At 48.8% G+C, this 18,192-nt stretch overlaps 5 protein-coding genes across 5 annotated transcripts; 2 read left to right on the top strand and 3 right to left on the bottom strand.

Moving 5' to 3' along the window:
* Window positions 1–685: 685 nt before the first annotated feature.
* On the top strand, window positions 686–2,225 carry PG994_003368 (uncharacterized protein; the record flags this gene model as incomplete). The annotated part of the gene is made up of 3 exons (XM_066854777.1): window positions 686–815; window positions 862–1,494; window positions 1,831–2,225. 3 exons carry the CDS (start codon window positions 686–688, stop codon window positions 2,223–2,225), a joined length of 1,158 nt encoding a protein of 385 aa, XP_066719055.1.
* A 1,726-nt stretch (window positions 2,226–3,951) lies between these two features.
* PG994_003369 (Methyltransferase type 11) lies at window positions 3,952–4,884 on the bottom strand (the record flags this gene model as incomplete). Its single annotated transcript, XM_066854778.1, has 4 exons — window positions 3,952–4,197; window positions 4,463–4,572; window positions 4,599–4,714; window positions 4,766–4,884. The coding sequence occupies 4 exons, from the start codon at window positions 4,882–4,884 to the stop codon at window positions 3,952–3,954; spliced, it is 591 nt and encodes a 196-aa protein (XP_066719056.1).
* A 5,090-nt stretch (window positions 4,885–9,974) lies between these two features.
* PG994_003370 (uncharacterized protein) lies at window positions 9,975–10,729 on the bottom strand (the record flags this gene model as incomplete). The annotated part of the gene is made up of 4 exons (XM_066854779.1): window positions 9,975–10,164; window positions 10,215–10,342; window positions 10,386–10,517; window positions 10,565–10,729. 4 exons carry the CDS (start codon window positions 10,727–10,729, stop codon window positions 9,975–9,977), a joined length of 615 nt encoding a protein of 204 aa, XP_066719057.1.
* Window positions 10,730–13,780: 3,051 nt separating this feature from the next.
* PG994_003371 (uncharacterized protein) lies at window positions 13,781–15,476 on the bottom strand (the record flags this gene model as incomplete). Its single annotated transcript, XM_066854780.1, has 5 exons — window positions 13,781–14,381; window positions 14,426–14,579; window positions 14,624–14,719; window positions 14,910–15,154; window positions 15,274–15,476. 5 exons carry the CDS (start codon window positions 15,474–15,476, stop codon window positions 13,781–13,783), a joined length of 1,299 nt encoding a protein of 432 aa, XP_066719058.1.
* Window positions 15,477–16,202: 726 nt separating this feature from the next.
* PG994_003372 (uncharacterized protein) lies at window positions 16,203–17,557 on the top strand (the record flags this gene model as incomplete). The annotated part of the gene is made up of 4 exons (XM_066854781.1): window positions 16,203–16,478; window positions 16,524–16,820; window positions 16,880–17,110; window positions 17,168–17,557. 4 exons carry the CDS (start codon window positions 16,203–16,205, stop codon window positions 17,555–17,557), a joined length of 1,194 nt encoding a protein of 397 aa, XP_066719059.1.
* Between the last annotated feature and the right edge of the window lie 635 nt (window positions 17,558–18,192).

Genomic DNA, 18,192 nt, shown 5'->3' on the forward strand with positions numbered 1-18,192 from the left:
TCTGCGCAGGGCCCCCGTTGCTGAAAAGACGGCCGGTAATTTCATATTTCTGCTCATTGCCAATAAATTGAACCAGTGCTAGTGTTTCATCCGTCAGCCGATCCAAGAATCGATATGGCCCTTGAAACTCTTGTAGGTAACCGCGGTGTGGAGTGGTTGACTGAGTGACTAGCCTCAACCACTGAGCCATCTTAAGACTGTCTAGATAGTGAAAAATTCACGTTTGTAGAGCAATCAAAGATCGAAAACACAAATTGCAACAAGTGCTCACTTAAATGAAGTTATGTTCTAGATATAATAGGCTAGATAAGTTAGCCAGTGCTTACTTAATAGTGAAGTGGAGATCTACCTATACCACTTTAGGTACCTAAGCACTTCATTTCCTGTTCTGGAAACTGTAAAACAACCGGGCGAACAGATTTCAGCAATCAACTAGCTTGTCCCCTTTTCCAGTGCCTGCTTTCCGAAAATGAAGCACCACCAGCTCGTCTATACAATGACCTCTTACTACATGCTGTGGTGAAACTTTCTAGATAAGGCCACCCCAAACCCATCATGAAATTCACGAGAACTTCTAACCCGGCTAGCCTTTGAAAACTGTTCGACTACACTACACTAGTCCTTACCAGATTACTCTTCACTCTATTTCTTCCCATAAAGCCACTGCTACCTACAGAATCTCGCAATGCCATCGACACGCTCCAGAGGAGCCGTGGTCGATCTTGCTGCATTCGAACAATGGTCCCAAACCGAAATCAGCCGACGCACTCTTAAAAAAGTAGATTTCAATTTCAAATTGAAGGAAGTCTTCGAGAGTTCGAACGGCACCGTAACGCCAAGCGCAAATCGACAAACTCAAAGAGTGGGTTGAAACGTATCCTTTGAAGCAGTCGAAAGGCAAGAAAGTAGAATCAAGCAAGGCGCGCACAGCCCTGCCAGAGGAGGCCCCTAAAGGCAACAGGGTGGAGTCAAGCAAAACAGTGGCATCACGAGCGGACGAAGAACCGAAAAGGAAGAAGCCAGGCTCGGGTGCAACAACCACGGCCCAAGAAGCGGACGTGCCCAAGAGCAAGAAAGCAGCATCGAGCAAAACAAACACATCACATGCGGAGGAAGAGCCGAAACGGAAGAAAGCGGGCTCGGGAACAACGGTCACGAGTCAGACAGTGGAAGGACCGACGAAGCAAGCCTCAACCAAGTCTAAAGGCGCCAAGTCGGCAGTTCAACCCGAGGCCGATCCAGCTGTTTATCCTGCTGTCTCTCACCAGGACATGCTGGCGGCCCTTCTAGGTACGCCACAGAAGGCAGTCGAGGAAGACTCTCCCAACGATGTTCTAAAAAAGGCTCAGAGCGATGCCCTTTGGGAACAACTGCAAGCAGCTAGTCGAAGAAAGGCTCAGGAAGCAGAGGTTAACACCAAGCCTCAAGCTACTCCTGACGATGCCCTCCTTGAGCAGCTGAAAGCAGCTGCTCGAAGAAAGGCTAGGGGAAGTAGTCAATACCAAGCCTATCCAGGACATGTTGGATGCACAACAGCTTGTTAGGCAGCTACAGCTCAGTAAACACAAATCCTCCGGGGTTATACTCGATAAGAGACTGATAGAAAGAAGCCCTCCGTGTTGGAGCGCTCGTATCAAAGCAGGCTCGTCCGCTGCCCGCTATAGCGCCTAAAAGCCGTCAGGCTCGGCTTCGACTAGTGGCAATCGAGAATGTTAACGAGTATGGCAACCTAATCAAGGTCGAGGAAGAAGATATCGAGATGGATACCATCCTTGATATCGTAGACTCCCGCGGGGTATTACTCACGATCTCCACGAGCATCGCCTATAGCAGTGGACGCCACGACACGCTCGACTTTGGGCGTCGAGAGCATGGAGAATTCATCTGATGAAGAAGGGGAAGAAGAAGCGAGTCCATACGAAACAACTGCAGTATCCGCAGACGCTCGAATAGCAACCGAGATTATCGACGAGGCAGCAACGGGTTCTGAGACTTCTGAAATTGGTGAAACGAGCGGAATGGAATTTGACACAGATATACAGGAAAATGAAGGAGAAGAAGACGAAGAAGAATATGAGGATGACGACATTGAAACTATACCCAGAAATCCGCCTCCAGCAGCCCCGGCCGCGGACCTTGACGTCACAGCTTTGCTCACCAAGTACCCCATTGAAATTCTCCAAGCACAACGTCTCCTTAAAGACGCCGAGAGAATTCCGTTATAAAGACTACGTGACCGGGGATTAGGTACAAGCCACCTGCCACCACGTATAGCCCTTAAGGGGGATGTTCGTCAGCTTTCCCGGGCGAAACCTGGATTATCCCAAAATCAGAGCGGGTACGATTATTAAGGGTGGTTAATACAGGCAAGCGAAAAAGAACTTCCTGGTAAGCGGTGGTCTTAAAGCTGTACATCGAGATCCCAGCAGCTTTAAGCACTTTAGTTTAAAGGATTTTTAACTGGTTATCCTCGGTAGTAAACTAGACGGGAACCCGGATAGGTACCCGGAAACATGCATAATTAGACGATTTAATTCGGAAAACTATCTTTCTACTTTTATGAGGTCGGCCTTCGAGTTTATCTTCGGCGTAGAGCCTATTGAAGAAATACTCACGGAACGGCGGCTTCAGGACGGCACGCCTCATCCCAAGAAGGCAATTGAGATGGGATGGGCGGACAGACCGAAGAGAAAGGCGGCACGAAAGACAAGAGCTGAGAAGGAGTAGCAGAAAGGCTCAAGTGGCTCGGCGGTATGTTACACCTCTATCCCGTGCACACTTCCATGCTGAAGCTTACAGGTTTCTAGAAGCAGTTGCTGCAGGTTGGCAACAGCTCAGAGTAGATGGGCGATTTATTTCTGCCTTGCTGTAACGCTCTAGGAATTTGATAGGGTATAGCTGGTATGCAGGGGGGATTTTCTTGTTATTAGGTTGTGATTTTGTTTGCTTCTCGGTTGTACTCTTCTCAGATTGTCAGTAGCTAGCTCGGCTTTGAATTCATTTTCCTATGTATATATGCTTCGAGTCTTCACCCCGCAGCCCCGCTATGTTTGGTCTCGGAACCCCTGTTGTCTTGTCTCCGGACCCCAGTCTGCCACCTTACTGGGCTAATCTATTAGTAGCGAAAACTAGATAAGATTCATCGGGCGACCCCTACCTGTATCTGCTCTAGGTGCCTTGCCACGTACCAAAGTACCCCCCCATGATACATCGTCACTCGCAGACCTTTCTTGGCAGAAAACTAGCTGTCAGGTTCGCCACTAACGTTTGTACAGACACTTACACAATCTTCATCTTGATGATTGAAGGAGCCGAACTTGGGATTCATAGGAATTGAAGAGCAGCGATCGAGGCAACATCGTTCAAGAGATTTAGATAGCTAGAACCTTCGTGAATATTAAGGAAGTGATCCATCATATTTGCACTAAGTCACGCGAATCCTGCGTGAAAGCCGCACAAGCTGATGGAGGATGCTTCCTGAGAAAGAAACTTGTAAGGTAAGGCATATTCGGCGACTCCGTGGAATGGGAACGAAACGTCGGTCTACACTTGATTCATATCCTGATTATCTCCAGTCGCCTGATCCTGAGCTGACATTGACACCTGTGTCGTTGCTGCTGCTGTCGTGGCTTGGCTTCCTCATGCACCATGGCTCTTCAACAGCCCCTTACGAGGCTCTCCTTGCACCACCTAAATATTGTTATGGTCTGCTGGCCTTTTTGCATGCCAGATGTGCCTTAGCTAAAGTTCAGTATTTAACTTGCGGTCTCTAACTAGGGAAACTCACATAGTGCAAGATGCTCGCTTCTTCCAGTTGCATATTTCTAGCTTCGTTGCTGCACTAAGTTGATATACTTGTTCCGGACTCCACTTCAGAACCCTCGTGAACGGGGCCATAGACATGGATAAAATGGCTAACTGCATGCCGAGGTTGAACCACCTCCCTATGTTTTAGAGCTCCTGGTCTTTTGGCCAAGGATGGAATGGTATTTCCCGAGTTGTATGCTCCACCTCCACAAAACCGGCCTGCTTGATCTGCTGGGTCTTTGTATCGGGGCGCACATCCATTGGCTGCTGGATTTGATCAAATGCAGCTCCATGAACCCACGTGCGGACCTTCGCATCGTCTGGCAAGCTATGGTCGGTACTGTAAGGCTGGAAGTCGATCTCAATGTGTTCGAAGACACCCGTGCCCGGCTTCAAGTGATTTCCGAAAATAATTAGCCTCTAGGGTACTATTCGACTAAACATTAGGAAGGGGCTCACTTAAAGATGTTCCGGTAAAGAGTATTCTAGTCCTTAATAGCACCTGCTAATATACGCATATAAATAAAGTTAAAAGAGTTGCACTCCACATCCTATTCGGGGTTGGTAATATCTCTTCGATGAAACCGGACATTAGGAGGGATGCTTTAAACTATGTCAGTCACTACTCACGTTATCCAGAAGGTATGAGGCTTACTATTGAGGCTGTATCAGATTTAGATCCCATCCAAGGATAATAGCATCTCGGTACTGCCTTTTCGAGCGTTAATATTTCAAGGACTTCATCTCGACGAGGTCCGATGCTCACTCTCCCATTTCATTGCACCAGATACCTGTACCGCAGCCAAGGTCGAGAATCTTGGTTCCACTATCGATCAGAAGCGGTCTCGAAGTTAAGCCGCGAAAAACCAGGTGAAGAACTTGTGGAATATATCCTGCTGATCTTGTTCTATCTGGTATGCATTCATGTAAGCAGTGTGCTTATATCTGCTAGGGAAACATGCTTACGTCGTCAACTGGGCTTAAGCACTGGCCCCTTTTGAAGGTGCCATAGACCCGACCGTGTTCAAAGTAGTAACCATGGTCATTAGTGACGTAGCTATGTGCATTTTGCGCCATGTGCCTAGCGTAACGAGGTAAGATTTGAATTCGCAAAAAATAAAAATAAAAGCTGGTGCAGTTACCGAGTGCGATGGATTTATCACAGGCAACAAGTCATCTGAAAAGGATGGGGTTTCCAACTTTTTATGTACGAAACGGCGTAGGTACCTGCTGGAACCAGCTATGTCGCAACTAAATTAGCTTTCCATAAATAAGTGGCTCCTTAGCAATCGCCGTCAGCGACCCCGCAGCCCTAACCTTAGATAGTACAGGCCTGAATTTTAGTAATTTACAGCTAGAGGAGCCCTGAAGAAATGGATCAACCGTGCTCCAGTTGGTACGCACAACGCCCATGCTCTCGATGTTCGAACAGGACGACTGGTCCCTGACCACTAACATCATAAACAGTATGACGACAAATAACCAGGCAGTTCTTACTGAACTTAGGTGAATCTCTTTATTACTTTATTAATGATTCTGGCTATTAATGACAATAGGAAGCGTTGCCTTGCGTTGCTCTTTGTGACGGGACATTTAGGTTTCAGGCATGTTGGAAGGTGGTCAAGGCGTTCCGACAGTGGACTTTAGTGCCACATACAAAATTGTACTGTACGCAGCAGTCGGGTGTCGCTCCACTTGGAGCAACACAATCAATGAATCACTGGAACAGCCCCATCAGCACAGCACCCATTCTGACACTCTTCATGGCGACACAGCTAAGTCAGGTGTTGCCCCTCAAGTTAGCGGGTCGACTCTTTCCAGGCCCTAAATATGCAATCGTATTGGAACCTAACAAGAATATTGCCCAGTCGCGCAGAGATGAACATCAAGTAAACGCTCCGATACTAGTAGCATCGTTTATCTTACCTTGCAAGCTCACACACAAGTTGCAGCCTATATTTCTTTTTTAGTAGTCAACTCTTGGATAGAACATGCCATTCCCGGTCAATCAGCCAGTAGTTCGCAGGCCGTCATGCATAGTGGGGGTACACGAACAGCGCAGACTAGTACCCTAAAATCAAGGTACCATTTGAACTGCGCAAGAGCCCCCAAGAATGTTCTATATGTTAATGGGTGAGGTTTTCCCAGATCCTCTCATTAATGTTGACCTCCGTACTGAACATACGGTCGAATAGAAGGTAGGAGAGTGAAGAAGCCATTGACCGCTTTTCTTCTGAAGCGAGACCAAATACGTTGTTCTCGCGTACCTGGCATGCATAACGAAGATCTAGAGGCGGGGTGGGATGAATCCACAGATTGAATGCACTAGATCACTGTAGGCTTGTATCTACACATTGCCTAGAAGAGCCGTAACCCCTCGCAACACTCAGTGGACCCATTTAATTAAGCTGCACCTCAAAATTGTAACTGCACATTGGTTAGCAGGGTTGCTAATAGCCGTAACCCCTCGCAATGCTCAGTGGACCCATTCTAATTAGGCTGGCACTTAAAATATCAGCACAAGTAGAAGTCAATGCTTCATTGTTTACTACGACATTAATTTACGCATCATGGCTGGACAAAGAAATGTAAATGAGCTGGAAAAATTACTGCGGGAGGCCGTAAGAGAACTACAGGAGGAGCGACAACGCGCCGAGAGAGAACTACAGGAGGAGCGACAACGCGCCGAGAGAGCAGCAACGTGCCGATACCTCAGAAGAACAGACACGACGAACAACATTAGACGAATACATCGCCGCTTGCCATACCTCCGTATTCTCTAGATTCGCCATCGAACCAGACCCGAAGCTAACGTCGAGGGGTCCCATCACCAATCCACGTGATAAGCGGTGTCCGGAAAATCTGAGGCCATGGCCCGACTTCCTCGAGCAGCAAAGAATCGTCTTCGGCACACTCTACGATACCTTCCCTACCGAGAGCCGTTATTTCGAGAACCGGAACTTCCTGGCCGGCCTGGGGAACAGGATCTCGCGGCGGCCGATCGCGGACGAGAAGACCCTCGAATATTTTCTACATAATAGCGTGGAGGATCCGGTTAGGGCCATCCTAGAACAACTCAAGGTGGAAGAGGTCGGCAGCGTCTACTAAATTGGAGATGGCATCATCTTTAAGAACTATCCTCACGCTATTAGTGATGTCGCTAAGGAGGTTGTGGCAAGAGAAATTCCAGCATCACCGCCTCGGACACCGAACCACCGACGCGATCTCCACCGGCTACGACTAGATCAGATCTGTGTTTACCGAGCCGACAGCTCCACGTTAGCACCGCGTGACATGGTCTATGTTTACGAGTATAAGCCGCTTCACAAGCTAACCGCTCCGCACTTGCGTATAAGGCTTCGGGCCATGAACATCTATAAGGAAGTGGTAAACCGGAAACTGATACCGACCTCTGCAGACCCTAACGCGCGCTTTTAATACCACGCAGAGAAGCTAGTAGCATCTGCTATTACGTAGACCTATTACTATATGATAAAAAGTGGTCTTGAGTATGGCCTACTAACTACGGGCGAAACGACTATGTTTCTTAAAGTCGATTAAGCCGAACCCTAAACTCTCTACTATTATTTAGCGGAACCTGGTCTAGAGGTATTAGCTTATCCGAATAATATTAATATCTGCTCGGCTATCGGTCAATACTTAGCGTTCACACTAATAGCTCTCGGGGCGCCTAGCGAACATCGGCAGTACGGGCAAGAAGAGCGCCAGAAAGCTATGCGTAGCCTTAAGACCTGGGCTAGGATTTCGAAGTAACATTACGTTCTGTTCCAGAAAATGAACGGTCGGCATCACCGGAAAACTCGTCTTGCTATATACCTATAACCTATAAAGAGGTCGATCGCTTACCGCGCCGCTCACCGCACTTACTCCGTCGAAGGAGACGTCGATCTACTAATGGGCTGCCTGAGGGACAGTCGAGAAGGGGTCAGCCGGAATCATCCGACGATAATGAAGCAGCACCAAAGCCACCGGATACCCCCACTCCCGCGGGACGAGAAGGGGTTCGGCGCAGCCAACGCCTGGCGCATCGGCCTCGTCCAGAAGGAAGTGGCGTGCAGGAGCAGCCATACTGCACCCAAAGATGCCTTTCGGGGCTGATCCAAGGAGGGTTCCTGGATTCGAAATGCCCGAACGTGACGCTTCACCGCAAGAGTGACGCTGGCAAACATAAACGTCATCCGATCAATTATGCAGAGTGGATTCGTCTCCTCCGAGAACAGCTAAAGTAGTCTCTTAACGACGGGATCACGCCGCTAGCCGAAGGTGGTGCTCGGAGTGTACTATTTAAAGTAACCCTCCTCGCCTATGGCTACACCTTTGTCAGCAAAGGTACCGTGCAGGCTTTTGTCAAGGACCTCAAGCACGAGGCTGCCGTCTATCAGCGGCTCAGGCCCGTCCAAGGTGTATACGTGCCCCTGTTTCTGGGCGCTATTAACCTCCGGTCCATGAGCAAAATTTATTACTACGACCATCGAGTCTATGTTGTGCATATGACATTCCTATCTTGGGGTGGTTCTAGTATTCCGCATTGGGCGGAGCACGGTCAGCAATCTCTCCAAGATGAGGCTTTTCGGGCCCTACAGGCCCTACACTACGAGGGGGTGATTCACCGGGATGTGCGATGGGCGAATATGCTGTTCAATCCTGACACGAATGGCGTTATGCTAATTGACTTTGAACGGGCTTCACTGCTCCAACCGACTCGACGTCCGCTGGCGCAGTTGGTGCCGAACAAGCGAAAACGCAGGCCAGGCAGAACAGACCTCAGAAAGACCGCCCACAAGCCAGGAAATGGAAAGGGACATGGGTTGGACATTTGAGGAAGACATTTCGAGAATGAAAACTGTATTCTTGAAGCAGGCATGATATAAAGCAGGACATGATAGATCTGCCAGCAGTTAGATATGTAGTGATTTGTGAATCCGCCGTCTCGGATGACGCGTTGACCGAGCGCGACCGTGTTCTTTGTACTTGCTACGTCTGTAGAATATATCAAGTCGTAGCTACCTCTAGCAGGTTCGACGCACCGACTCACCACTATGCGACTGCGTGCGGCGATCGGCAAACGGTCCGACACGTGCTGCTCCACTGCAACAAATATAATACATTTAGATAGGAGATATGGTCGTCTGCTAGGTCCGGCTGGAAGGCCCCCAGGCCTCCGACAACCACTAGGGCGATCTGGGTATCCCGACGAGTTAAAATCGCCGCCATACTTACTCCGGGAGGGGCCTTCTAGGAGGCTTCACTCGATCGGCAGTGGAGACGAGCCCCTCTCCAGGAGCCCCCAAAGGAGCCCCCGAGAGGGCCCCTTCGGGCAAGAGCCCCCGAAGGGGCCCTCTGGAGGCGACCCTCTTCCCAACTGAACGCGGTGAATAGTAGACCCAATCAGGCTTGATTAGCCACCATCAACACGATGAAGCCATAAGCGATGATGCAAACGATCACGACGACCCTGACAAGGCTATCAAATTCTGCCCCCACGAAAGCTGTTCATCGTTAAAACCCTTTCCAACTGCACAGGGACTTCGCCGACATTTTGCAACACGTAATTATTCTTCACCTCAATTGCCTTGTCCACTCTGTAACACATAGGATACAGATGTTGAGTGTAACGATGTGTGTGTGGTCTGTCACAAGCTATACAAGTTATCGAGCGAGTTCATCAGCCACGCCAAATTGAGCCATCGAGACGTAAGTGGCTTAAAAGCGACTTATATGCGAACGAGGTCTCAGGAACTTCAGGATGAAAGCACCCGACAGTTATACCGTGCAAAAGGCGCTTACTTGAAGAGACGGATCGAAGAGGCAAATATTGTGCCACACTTGCCACCACCTCGCAAACGCAGATTGGGTGAGCGCTTTTCAACCGACGCCGACCATGAACGGTCAATGCCTGCCGCCTCCACGATCAATGTGATTGAGAACTCTTCTGCGGTACGAAATTTCTACAATGCGACTGAGACCAACTACCATAACCAAGCCGATCCCCCTTTAATACACTACGATGGCGTCACACAGAAGCTTCAACCAGGCCCCGGGTTAGAATCCATTCAAAGTGGAAGATTCGACCCGCAGATCACACGGATAACGAATTGGGAAGCAGGTTGGGAGCTAAATTTGGATCAGATGTTGGACGGTTTTCTTTAGGCTATGTCTTTGTCGATAATTTCATAATTGATCTCAATGGTCGACTGTGTCTCCTCGATTTTCTTTTGCAAACTCTCTTCTACCTTCAGCTTAGGCCAACCCCCAAGTGCATCAGTTGCCACCAAGGCGTGCTTGATTACGTTTCCACGATCGATGGTACGGAAGAGTCGAGCGTCGAGGATTATCCTACGAAAACTGAGTCAGGACTTGTAGCTTCGATAGAGATGATCACATACATAGCCCCATTAGGGTAATCTCTCTCCACCGCAATGCAGCCGGCGTCCTCAAGTGCTGCCCGTGTTGTTTGAGGTAACCCACGGTTGCGCACTCCGTCCAGTAGAGGTAGATCATGTAGGTGTGAGCCCTGATAATAAATGTACCCGAGACCCTTTTTCCAGTGCAAAGACCAGCAAGATTCGGAGGCCAGCCTCTTTGCCGCCAGTTCTCCAGCCTTCAATATAGCCGGGCCATGCGTTATACTTTAGCCAATGTCCAAGCTTGCAAGGCCCTAGAAGGGATTTTGCAATTCTTTCTATACGCTGAGAAGCGTTAGTTAGTTGTTGTAGAACTACTCGATGTGCCATACCGGATTATGAAGGATGCGGTTGAGAAAGTCGAGGCCAGGTGATGATAACAGATTTCCCTTCACCACCTCCCCAACAAGGCGGCCTGCATCCTGAATGTTTAGATCGAGGTATCCTTTCTCAAGCAACTCTGATTCATCTGCTTCCAGTGGCGCTTCTAGTGACATCGTAGGTAACACCAGCAATAGGGGGAATGTTCTGTTGGGCAAGAAATTATTTGCGCCTCGTATTGAAGATTGATGATGATCACAATTTTGCCCCGCCGGAATATCATATTTTCCATTACCCGGATTCTCTCACTCCTTCTGAAAGTTTGCAAATCTAGCTCCGTAATCTTCCGTACTCGCGCAACATGATAAAATCTGCCGCAGGGATCAAGCGTCATCCTATTCCCGTGTCCCATCTGTGCATGTCGAGGGATCATGCATCATCCTCCCCGCTAAAATCTGCCACAGGGATCAAGCGTCATCCTACTCCTCCGCGTCCCATCTGAGCATGTCGCATGGATCACGAATCATCCTACCTCTATTGAACTCAGCCGCAGGGATCACGCGAATTTCGATGCATAAGCTATCATTATACTAACACTAGTCCTCCAGTTACACGTATATCTATATCCAGGTAAATTGGCTCCAATGGGTGACATAGGAGGTCGTTCTTATCAGCCTTCGATCGGCCAGTGCTCTTGAATTTATCCCAGACAAAGTTGGAACCGATTCAGATAATGGGACCTGAACAATGTATCACATAAGCTATCAAGCTGGTAGGATTGGGCAGAAACGAATATTTTGTCCAGTATAACGCCATTATGCAGGCCATCGGGGTTCGCAGCCTCGACCAAGCTGACCCTGGTGCCTGCATCTAAGACGATGTGCAATAACGGATGTGTTCCATAATTGCCATGGCAAGCAGGCCAACGGATAACCTGCTTGACATACCGAAGGTGACTTCGGGATACAGGTATATGTGACTCCATGGGGATTTGCAAGGTAACTAATTTCGAGCTCCCCTGACCGCCGCCATAGGAGGCTACAGCTTAGGTGGAATCCCGTTTTGATCGAGCAGCATATGCATGGCCGCATCACATTGAGCCCGGTGGCATTCTTCCCCGGATCGTGATGTATATTTGAACAGCTCGGCTAATGGCAACTGAGGATAGAGACATGACTGTTGCTCACAGAGTTTGGCCAATGCCAAGGTCTTCACGGCCTTCTCTCACGCATATGAGGTTGGTTCTCCTTGACCCATACCGTATCGAGCCTCCAAATTCTCGGATCTTTCCCCGGCGACGTTGGAGTATGATACACCTATTAGATAGTTGTTTCCCTTTCAGATCTAGCCGGACATCCCAGCTCGGAACAGCATGCAGCTGAGTGCACATATGGTAATAACGAGACGATGGCGCGCGAATGGAGCGGCCCGAAAGGGCCCCAATGGGTATATATATTACCCTGTCTCTGCTTTCAGGACGAGATAAATCTTTGAAGAGTTCAACCTACTCAACCTCTTGTATGAACATTTTCAAACAAACTCTGGACCAGCAGTATGTACCTCCTTGAATTCTCTTATACCATTGGGCAATAATACTAATTGTCCATTACTAAAGCATCATTAGCAGCACTTCAAATCCATACCGTTCTCTTACAGAGCCTCAGTCATCATGCCAGGCAAGTCTATCTCCACTGTGGTGAGCATATTCCTGACACAGCTTCCCATCAGACCCTCCGCCCAGCACCGATTCAACCAACACTGGAAAGGGGCAAGGTGGTGGTACATCTACAGCGGTAAAAGCAGGTTCAATGCAAACACTCGTCAAGGGTCAGAACAGTGGCACTATTCTCACTGTTCCCCCTAAGAAGTGATTATTGCATGCGTTTTGGACTGAGGCCAGCAGCATCTGCCAACTCGTTCCTATGTATCTCAGCATCTGTTCGAGTTACCCTTTTCAACTCAATGATATACATCATACTTGTCTTTCTACTCATTTATGTGTACATCCCAGACGTGTTTCAATCCCGTACATGGCCCTGCTAGGCAGTGTTATAACTTCTATAATGTCTATTTGCAAAATGGTCACCTTGTTATGAATGTGTACAATCCAGCTGCGAGTAAGGAGGTCATCGCAGTGTTCCATAATTCGGGTCGTCATAATTCCATTATGCCAAGCAAGTCTATCCCCATCTTGGTGAACACATCACTGACACAGCTTCCTCATCAGACCCTCCACCGAGCACCAACACCTTTGGAAGGGGCAAGCTACTGGTGAAACTTCCACTGAGAGTTCGGGATCGATGCAAGCATTAGTGATCAAGTCACAAGGAGGAACTATCCCTAAGAAATGATGTGATGGCCCTTTATTTGTCAGGCTTGTCCCGTGGGACACATAGGTTTCCGCACAGCTACTAAAGGCTAGCTTACAAGTAGGTCTGCCAATGAGTGTGAAATCATGCACTGCATCTTGTTTGTCGGATAATCAATTCGCCGAATTTTGAAAATGGAAACGAATTCCTCTTGCGGACCCGCCAATTGCGACCACTCTGAGGGGAAGAACGAAACTTCAATTTGACCTGCTATTTTTCTGATAAAAATCGCCGTCTTCTGCTTGCTTAGGATTCTGTACGTCTTTGTCTTTGTTGCACGCTGAGCGATTTTCTTTCCCACGGACTCTAATATATGCCTACATGGCATTCGTCACGGCCCTAAAAGCATCAGAGGCTTTGCAAAGGTTGCTTACAGAGACGGCCAACTTCACTTTCGAAGAAGATGATTATGAAAAACCCGAGGGACTCGAACCGGGTGTCGATGCTGACCGGCTCAAGTAAGAGCCGTCCGAAAGATTTGTGCCTCTTACCAACCAGATTGGAAAGGATCTTGTAAGTATTGCTATCATGACAGGCGGATTTAGCTGACTAACAAGGCGCCTCGGATGCAGAACCTTAGCCCCCTGAATTATAACTGGTCCGTTTGCAGGCTACGGGAGGGGAGGCTGATAGGAAGATACTAACAGAAGTTGCATTGTGCCTCTTCCAGGCAGAATACGGAAGGCCGAAGCAATATGTCACAAAGTCGATGACAAGAAAAAGCCTATTGAACCATTCAAGAAACTTGTTTGGGAACCTCACACTGAACAACGCATGTATTTGTTAGAAAGCGAGACTTATTTCGGAGCAAGTGACGAGGTCTGGTTCATCTTACTTCTATTTGCTAAAGCTGCTGGATCAACGCAGGTTGATCGTACCTTGGCTATCTAGGGGCAAAATGATACTGTCCATGTTGGCTGCGGGATCTTTTAACCAAATAGGCAATTCTGGGTAGTTCGGTATCTGAATCGCATCCACCTCATTCGTCATGGAAAATCTCTCTTCACCAAAGAGTACACCAGCTCCCCCAGCGGGCAGTGGCATGTTGCACGAACAGCCAAGGCTACTCATCGCAATGCCGCACAACTCGCAAGGATAATGCTCTCCGTTCTCGGGATTTTCCCACAACATGTCATCAAAACTGTTGCTCCGCAATCGCAGATCAGCACTGCCCCCGTCGTCAGTTGGAACATAGGTTTGATGCAGATCGCTTCCAATGCAAGGCCCATTTTTCAAGACTGCCTGTCGCTGGCGTTTCTCGGGATTACCATCTTGAAGAGCGTTTTCCTTAGCCTTGAGCAGCCAAGCGCCCCTCTCAGGCACTCGGATGACATTGGTTGGGAGGCGTGCCTGTACCATGGCCGGCCCGAGCGGCAGTTCTTTAATCATCCCGTCGGCACCTCTAGGATCCAAGGAAGAGAAATTGGCGAGGCCCAACTCCTGGCAAAGGGATTGGTAACTGAAAAAATGTTAGGCTGTTCACTCCGGATCGTGGTAACTTACTCTTCTTGTAGTATCCAGCTCAATGTAGCTACAGGGTTAAACAGTTCGAGCTGTTCGGGGACCTCGATGCCTTTTCCTAGCAGACCAGCGATCACGGCTTCGACGATTCCCTTATCTTCAACCTCTCTAGCAGCGGACCACTTATAATTGGTTTCTACCGTGGTCAGCTTTATTCATACTTGGGACATCCCAACTTACCGGCTAGTATGGAATATATGACTAGTGCTAATGGCCCTGCGTGCGAAATGAGCTTGTTCACAACCGCATTGATTTGAGATGCCGACTTCTCCTGTACTTTGTGGGAATTGTTAGGGTCGTCAGAAACAGACAGTTCTCCCCAGCTCGGCAAAGCTTGCGAATGCACCGGATCAAATGTTCCAGCTTCCAGTCTTCCTCGCCGCTGACGCTGACTTTTGGTTTTTTATCAACGTGAGTCTCGTGATGATGTTGTTCAGGTCTAGTTGCATCGCATCCCTCGCCGTACATAGCTCGATGATGTCATCATAACCGACTTTATTCAAGCTCGAGCCATTTCGTTGCGCAAGTCGTTTAAGGCCGCGTTGTGTCTTATCTAGAAACATCTTGATCGCATTCTGTATAGGTTCTCGCGAATCAGTCGATTGAAGAGGCTGTTTTCTCTTTCTCTTCCTCTTAGGTGGCGACTGCTCGGGCACGTTGTCCTGTTGATGCGCTGAGAGCGACGCCTTGGGAACAGGTTTGACGATGTGACTGTTCTCGTTTAGCCTTGAAACGGCACTTCCAGCCAGAAAGACCAACCCGCCATTGATCCATTCGCCTATAGGCAAAAGTTTGTAGAAACTGTTGATATGCTCGGATGTATCGCCTACGGAGGTACTCTCGAAAATCGGCAAATCGTAAACTGATTTGCTCGTACTTCGGCTACCGTGATAGGCCGCAAATGTACTTCGATGATTTCCCGTTGTGGCTCTGAAGATGAGTGAAAAGATATAATAGCCTCGCCTGTGTAAGGCTGATATCCCTCCGCGACTTTCTCCAGCTCATCCAAGGGGATACTGGTGCGAGGAATCATGGCTCAGCGTTTTCGACTTCGACGTAGGCCTCAGGACATAGAAAGCACTGGGGAGAAATCAGTAAACTGAAAACATGGGGGAGAGATCAGGACACGGAAAACAGGTTCAGACATGTACCAACAACCCCTGCACGATTCTACGTAGAATCGTGCAGGGATCTGTGATGCAGGTGCTGCCAAGTCCTCCAATAACCCACACAAGATTGCTGAAATAGGAGGCCTCGAACCTGGTCTGCCCCATCCACCCACACACACATCTTGAAGCCAACTTCGCAGACCAGATGCCAGGCGATCCAACCGGGCTAATCGAACCCGGTTTAGACCGTCACGACCACGGGGTATGATACCACACCTGGCCTGTCATTGAGCTGATGTTTACATTGGGCTCCATCGAGGGCAATGCTAAATTGCCGACATAGACCTTGCTTTTTCATTGAGCTCGGTCCTGGGATGTATCTGCACATTTGCAGGAGTCTCACTAGGCGCTGGACTATCAGCGGGGATAGTGCCGGAATTGCATGGCTGATCGATACTCAACCAACTCGGCGCAACCCTGAGCTGTCACCCAGACGATCCTCGTTCCTCACCACTGCTACTACACCTCGCAAGGTTGTATAACTTGATATAAACTGCCCTGCCCTTCTGCATGGCTACCTGAGATGACTGCCTTATCCACCATGCCACTATGCTCACCGAGTTTTCTTCTGAAAGTACACTCTGGCATCCATGGAGTACCTACTACGTGGCCCTGGCGCCGCATTCGCCTTTGTGCCTACTATCGTGTTGCCGAGCACCTTCTGCCTTGCGTGGTTCGCCTACCGTCCCCACTCCCACCCGTCTAGGGCCCGCTGGGAGCGCACCATCCTCTTCCTCGTTGGTTGTTTCAGTGTCCTCGCCTTCCTCCTGGTCGGCTGCGTGTTCTTTGTACTGGCGCTTCGGGGTGAGCCTGCGTGGAATGAACGACTCTGGAACTGGGATGTCTTAGGCATTATCCTTATCGATGTAGGTGGTTTAATCGACTCTTCTAAGCAAGACTAACAACCACAGTCCCTATACGTGATACGTGCTCCCTTGAGTGAAGAGGCCAAGAAGCACATCCCCACCACAGCCTACCTTCGCAATCTCACAGATCGGCTCTGGTTCGCACTATGCTTTATTTTGTTCGAGTTGCTCTTTTTTGTTCTGTCGTTCCACGCAGGCTGTTGGGCGCAGCTTGTTGCATTGTGCTCGCACTGCCTTTGGACAGCAGTCTGGTTTTGGAACCTCAAACGAGCTGGAGTCGCTGTTGTGCAACTCATCGCTACTGTCGTGTTTGGACTGGGGCAGGACTTTTTTTCGCTTCTTGTGCGTCAGTCCCTGTACTTTTTACAGAAAAGAAACTCGTCCTGATCCTTTGATTGCAGCTCCTAGCCTTTTCGTCTATTCTGTTTGTCGCGGTCGAACAATGGAGCGCCACTCAGCGTGGTGATACCGAAACCCCGTACGAACGAAGCGGCACCCCCCGAGTTGCCGGCTTTTTTGCTACGTCATATCCCAGTAAACCGAGATGCGTCTGCCTTATAGGTGCGGGGGCTTGTGGGAAAACAACTCTTCTGGACAGCCATTTTCTGTCAACTGATGGACCTGAGGAACCAGTAAGCATAAACACTGTCCACGAGTGGGCCACACGTCGCTAATACATTCCTTCACAGCGCTACCCTACAGTCGAGGATTCAATATACACTACATGCCGGACCGAGGGGAGAGAGGAACGGATTGAGGTGCTCGATACAGGCGACTGGCACACCTATTCCGAAGTTGTTGATCAATGGATAAAGAAGGCCGATGTTTGCATTTTACCTTTCTACAACCAGGAGTCTTTTGATTTCATCAAGACTTCGACCTTGCCGCAATTATCGGAAGATGATATCTTGATTCTGTTTGCGTCGCGAAACAGTTTAAATCAAGGCAGGGAAGTAGAAGATGAAAAGGCATCGGAACTCGCACGGGAGCATGGCTGGCTGTATCGCCGTGAGGTGGACGGCTCTCCATTTACGCAGGCACTTGCAGCGTTGAGTACTAGAATGGTGTCGCATGGATGACTCAGCACCACAGTGGCTGTGCGTGGCGTGTGGCTTAGCAGGGTGGTATATATTATGTCAGGACTGACTTCACTTCGATTTGCTCCGTCTATCTTCCCATGCACTCTCTATTGCTCCCTATCGTTATATGGCGAACAAACTAGGGTAACGAAACCCAAGTTCGTTCAACACTTAAATATATTAATCGAGTACGTGCATACGGAAGGCTAGTATCTGAACAATCTCCAATCCGTTTTAGTACATAACAGATGGATTACATCACGACAAGTAGAGATAGAGATAGTCACTAGGATGGGATGTTGCCTTCGAAGAGAAACAGAATATATATAGTATCATATAGCCTCTGGGTACCTTCGACGTTTTTTGACATCTTTTCTTCATAACTCCATTGCTACCTTCCACTACTTGCATCATTATGTCCTGCACTTTTAAAACTCACAGTTTCAAGGAGTTGGCGTCCAACGAACGATGCAGCCACTGCAAAAACTCCCCTTCGCATTGGGTGTGCGTGTACTACAACTGCGAAGCTCCGGCCTGTGATACCTGTGTTCAAGCGAGGGCTTCCTTAATAGCGGCAAAGAATTCCTCAACGGCAAAGAATTCCTCAACGGCAAAGCATACGGATTCATAAGCAA

This window comes from Apiospora phragmitis (assembly GCF_038363925.1).
Source record: "Apiospora phragmitis strain CBS 135458 chromosome Unknown utg000004l:1.0-3135199.0:1.0-3139288.0, whole genome shotgun sequence".
Classification (NCBI taxonomy): domain Eukaryota; kingdom Fungi; phylum Ascomycota; class Sordariomycetes; order Amphisphaeriales; family Apiosporaceae; genus Apiospora; species Apiospora phragmitis.